We start from the raw sequence: 5,130 nt of genomic DNA, 5'->3' as shown, positions 1-5,130 counted from the left end.
AGCACAGCCCCGACAGCCCCAGGGGCCCCGACGGCTGGCAGGGAGTGTCTGGCCTGTGGACACTTACATTTTTGTCTTCTCGCTCTCCCCATAGTGCCAGCCATCGCGGGCCTCGGGCACCAGCAGGGTGATGAGGTCGCCCTCCTTGAAGCTCAGCAGGGTGCTGTTGTCCCCGGCCGCGTGGGAGAAGATGGCTTTCACTCGCATGCGGCCATTGCGCTCCAGGCCAGCCGCCATGGAGCTGGAGCGAGGCAGGGTCTTGTTCTCGGCTGCGGGATGGCAGGGCAGGAGTGAGGGGACCGACTGGACCCGTCAGCTCAGCCACCTGATGGCGAGATGCTAGAAGGCCCCAGGTGGGCCTGCAGGGGACGCTCGCCAGCCTCCGGGGCCGTTCAGACAGAGACTGGGAAGTTTCCAGCCACAGGCCCGCTGCCCACCAGCTGCAGGGAATTCTGGGCCACAGCCGCGCCTCAGCTCTCCCATCTGCTCAATAGGAGGCGCTCATGGGCTGGGGGAAGGAGTGGGGTGCCGTCCACAGGATGGGGAGGCAGAGCCCAGGGACCTGGGCGGTGGCAGGTGGTGGGGCGTCCCACTGTCAACTGCAGCCACCCCGTGGACGTCCCCCGCATGCTGCCGTCGTGGGCTGGGCCGACGGCGTCCCGGCTCCACCCCACCTATGGTCGCAGCCCTGCAGCTCGCCCAGAGGCAGCTTGGAGAGCCGGGCGAAGCCCTGAGGGTCCAGGGCGGTGTCGCGAAGCGGGCCCCAGGGTGCTGCACGGGAGCACACGTGCGGGGGGTCTGGAGGTCTCCCCGACCTCCCCGCGGGTGCAGCACAACCCGGGACGCATCCGAGCCCTTACTGGCAGCGTAGCTGTTTTTCGGAGCCACACTCTTGCGCACGGGGAGCGTGTTGGAGTAGGAGTCGCTCAGCTTGCTCTGTGACTGTGGCGGGGACGAGGCCTTGGGCTGCGCGGCCTTGCGGTCGGCCCAGGGGCTGTAGTCCTCGCCGTCAGGGCCCGAGACGCCGTTCATGACGGGCGCGCCCTCCTGGGCGGACAGCCGCTGTCGAGAAGAAGGGGGGGTGGCATCATGGGAGGGCCCGGTCAGGTGAGGACCACGTGGAGACCCCTCACCCTGGCGAGGGCGCCCCAGGTGCACGGGGGGGGGGGCTGTCCTCTCACTCCCAGGAAGCTCACGGGAAGCCGCACTCACCCCCACAAATGGGGCCAGCTCAGGGGGCACCGGCAGAGGCTTGGCCCCCGGAATGGGGTCTGAGATGACCAGGCTGGACTTGGAGGCCGACAGGGCGCTGGGGAGCACGGAGCCGTTGCTGCTGGCCACCTGCTGCATCAGCTGCACCGCGCGGTCCGGGATCTTGTTGGGGTCGGCACAGGCCTGTTGCCAGAGCGGCAGCTTCTGTGCCAGCAGCTCCTTGCCCTGCAGTGGAGGAAGTGGTGGGGTCAACTGGGCCACACTCACCTTGGACACGACCCCTGGGCGACACATCCCACCCCCGGTGGAGACACCTGTCTAAGGCTAAAGGCTGCTCGTCACCAGGTGATGACTCATAGCCAGATGGGCCACCTAGAAAAGAGGCTGGTCTGCAGCAGCGGGCCGTGTAGTTAAGGGGCCACTGGGGCTGAGATGAAACCAAGGTCTAACGGGGACAGACCCCTAAAGAAGGAAACAGGGAGAGTGGCCCACGCTCAGGCACGAAAGGGGCAGGCCCTCCGTGGGCAACCATTGAGTCCTGGGAAGAGCATCACCCTGGCACCCCAGGGCCAGAGACTACGTGGTAAGAGCACAGGCAGGGGCCTAGTGCAGTCACACCGGGCCACGGGGGTGCAGGAAGGCGGGGTCCCATCCAGTGGTCCTCGGGAGACGCAGGTGCTCTTCCTGCCCCCACCCAGGCGCCCAAGAGCCCAGCTGTCCCTCTGGTGTGCACCTGCCACACACACGCAGGACCCTAGCAAAGGATGAAGAAGCCACGGGTCTAGTGAGGAGTCCCAGCATGGGAGGGACGGCCCAGGCGACACCAGCCTGCGGCTCCCTGGAGCCCCTCTGGGGTCTTGCGCCCACTACATGGGCAGGTCCAGGGCCGGGGGACCGCTGGGGCCGCAGTGGGCTACCTGACCCGCAGCCGCCGCCCTGACCCCAGTCCTACCGCAGAGCCTGGAGCTCCGGGGGGAGTGCTCCTCAGCTGGGGGCTGTCATCGGGGGGAGTGCTCCTCAGCTGGGGGCTGTCACCGGGGGGAGTGCTCCTCAGCTCGGGGCTGTCACCGGGGGGAGTGCTCCTCAGCTGGGGGCTGTCACCGCGGGGAGTGCTCCTCAGCTGGGGGCTGTCACCGGGGGGAGTGCTCCTCAGCTGGGGGCTGTCACCGGGGGAGTGCTCCTCAGCTCGGGGCAGTCGTCCGGGGGGAGTGCTCCTCAGCTGGGGGCTGTCACCGGGGGGAGTGCTCCTCAGCTGGGGGCTGTCACCGCGGGGAGTGCTCCTCAGCTCGGGGCTGTCACCGCGGGGAGTGCTCCTCAGCTGGGGGCAGTCGCCGTCCCCAGGCCCTCACTGACCCCCACCCGTCCTCCCACTTCTGCCCTGCGTCTGGGGGGAGGGGCGTCTGTGGAGTGAGCCAGAGGCGGCTAGAAAACGGCCCCTGTGAGGTCCTGCCCTCCACCGCCTGCTGGTTTGAACCAGGGACCCAGGGGCCGTGGCCTGAGGCCTGGCCGGCTGTGTTGTAAATAAAGTTTAATTGAACACAGCTGCCTGTCTGCTCACACACCTGGGGCTGCTTCTGCGGGGACGGCCACAAGCCCCGAGTGTTACCTGGACCCCAGCTGAGATGAATGGGTGACAGGTCTGGGCGGCAGTGACAAGGCGGGCCAACGGGGTCCGGCACCAATGGGGGCAACCCCAGGACCAGGCTGTGGCCCTCGGAAGGCTCCCCGGCTGAGGTGGCTGGCGGGCGGGGCTCCCACCCGGTGACGACAGCCCTGTCTGCAGGAGGGGTGCCCGGTGGCCTGCTGCTGAGGAGAGCCTGGGAGGTCCTGCCCTTGGTGTCCCAGGCTCTGTCACTTGGGAGGGCCGGGTCCAGCTCCCTGGGGACCTCCGCTTTCCTGCTCTCCCTCCCTGCATTCGGGCTGACCTGCCACACCACCTGGCCGCCACCAGGGGGCACACACGTCCGCTGCAGCACAGCCTCGGGCGGGGCGGCCCCCTGCTCTGGAAAGCCTGCCTGCAAGGCTGTTCCCGGCCCCCCGGCCCCCCGGCCGGGGAGCCTTCCCAGCGCCCACAGGGAACACAGGTCTCTGCTGTCCTTGCCCTGCGCCTGCGCACGGGCCCTCGGGCAGGCAGAGCCTCTCTGCAGAGGGAGGGCATCTTCCTCCTCCCTGCCCAGCCCGTGGGTGCCGGAGGGCAAGTCTCAGGCACATGTGTGTGAGTGTGCGTTTACCCGGCTGATCCACAGACACCTTTATGGATAAAGGATGTGAACCGGGCTGCCTAACCACACTGTCGGAGCTCTTGGAATATTCAGGAATGTTCCAGTGGACAAACCTGTTCCCACCCCGGCTCCCGACTAAGGACTATGAATAACAGGGATTCCTCTGAAGCTGCCTGTTCCTGTCGGGGGGGCCTGTAGCCTGCTGGGTCTCACCAGCCCCCGGAGCTATGCCGGCCTGCACTTCCCCACACCGCAGCCCTCCCCGAGGACCCAGCCCTCCTCAGGGGACGCCCTTCGGGGCCACTGTCCCCACAAGAACAGCCGGCAGTTTCTGAGGAAGGTCTGAAACCGTCCAGCATCTGCCCTGGGGACCCTCCTACGGGAATGCCGCCCCTGGGGACACCCTCGGTGCACAGCCACCGGCATCACAGCTCTGGGCGGACGGGCCCCTGCACGGCGCGCAGGCCCCACCTTGGAGTGGCAGGCGGCGGAGCTCTTGGCCACGGCGCACTGCTTCTCCACCAGGAAGCAGAACCGCCTCCTCTCCTCCGTGAGCGCCGCCTTGTAGCCGTCAGACACGTAGTTCTCCAGCTCGCCCTGCTTGCTGCTGATGGCGTCGATGTACTGGGGGCGGGAGAGAGCGTGGGGGGCGGCTCAGGGTCAGGCCCAGCTCCGGGCGCACCCCCCCCCCACCGGCCCCCTACCGGGGTCTGGCCGCAGCTCACTCGGGCCAAGAGGGTGAGGCCCGCTGTGCCCCAGCCGCCGTGCACGTGGGGACTGTGCTGGCGGATCCGGCGGTGGGACCTGGCGGCAGCGTGGCACCTCCCGCGGGTGCTGCTTCCGAGCATCTGAGGCGCCCGGACAGCGGACCGGGGAAGCTCAGCCGGCGCTGTGCGCGTGCGAGAATGACCAACCCACACCCAAAGCCTGCGGGGGCGGCACAGGACGCAGCAAACACTGCTTGCCGCTGGGGCACGCGGGAACATTCTGATTTTGCTGGAAACTTTCAGAAACAAAGCACCCTCAGGACCGCAGGCAGCCGTCACGGGGAGGCAGGAGCACCCTGGACGCACACCGCTGGGGTCTGCAGCGCCCTCCGCAGGGCACGCGTGCCTTAGCGTCTCCGGGGTCTGGGCTGTTTCCGAAGGGAGCCGCTGCTGGGGTGCAGGAAGTCCTCGCGGCTCCCTTCCCCTGCACCGGCTGCAGCGCCGCTACCCCGCAGGAGTCTCTGTAGCCCGGGGGTCTCCCCTGGAGCAGCCCCACCTCCGGCAGGGGCCAGCCCGGCCTCCAGGGCGCCTCCCCCGCCCGGCTCTGACTCAGCCAGGGTAGGTGGTGTTGAGCTGCCGTGGGCGACGGGAGGACAGGAGGTGCGCAGAACAGGCTGTTCCCGCCGCCTCCGCCGCCTCCCGGCCCGGCCTTGCTCAGCAGGGGGGTGAGGACCGGCCTGTGGGCGGGGCTCGGCCAGCGAGAGGGAGCCACGCCCACCCCACGGCAAGGCCCACCCATCCCGGCCACCGAAACCCGGGGCCTGCTCCCCCTGCCCTGGTCCGGCCCTCAGCACACAGGGCAGCCTAAATGGGCCTCGAAAGAGCCCGCCCGTCACCCCCAACGAGTAGGCCCCGGCCCTTCCAGCGGCCGCAGGGCCCTGGCACCCGTGGGCCAGAGGGGACCCGGGATGGCTCTTGGGGCACAAACC

The 5,130-nt window shown here is 68.8% G+C and overlaps 1 protein-coding gene across 1 annotated transcript in view; it reads right to left on the bottom strand.

The window, feature by feature from the left end:
• Positions 1 to 5,130, bottom strand: part of BAIAP2 (BAR/IMD domain containing adaptor protein 2) — a 47,673-nt gene that overhangs the window by 8,767 nt on the left and 33,776 nt on the right. Inside the window, exons 6-9 of the mRNA XM_077755341.1 lie at positions 3,906 to 4,058; positions 1,213 to 1,437; positions 861 to 1,062; positions 68 to 269 (exon numbers count right to left, since the gene is read on the bottom strand). Of these exons, the coding sequence (XP_077611467.1) occupies positions 68 to 269; positions 861 to 1,062; positions 1,213 to 1,437; positions 3,906 to 4,058 (782 nt within the window). The remainder of the gene's footprint in view (positions 1 to 67; positions 270 to 860; positions 1,063 to 1,212; positions 1,438 to 3,905; positions 4,059 to 5,130) is intronic.

Source organism: Crocuta crocuta, unplaced genomic scaffold (genome assembly GCF_008692635.1).
Source record: "Crocuta crocuta isolate KB4526 unplaced genomic scaffold, BGI_CrCroc_1.0 scaffold50, whole genome shotgun sequence".
NCBI classification, from domain to species: Eukaryota; Metazoa; Chordata; class Mammalia; order Carnivora; family Hyaenidae; genus Crocuta; species Crocuta crocuta.
This window is presented reverse-complemented; position numbering and strand designations above follow the sequence as displayed.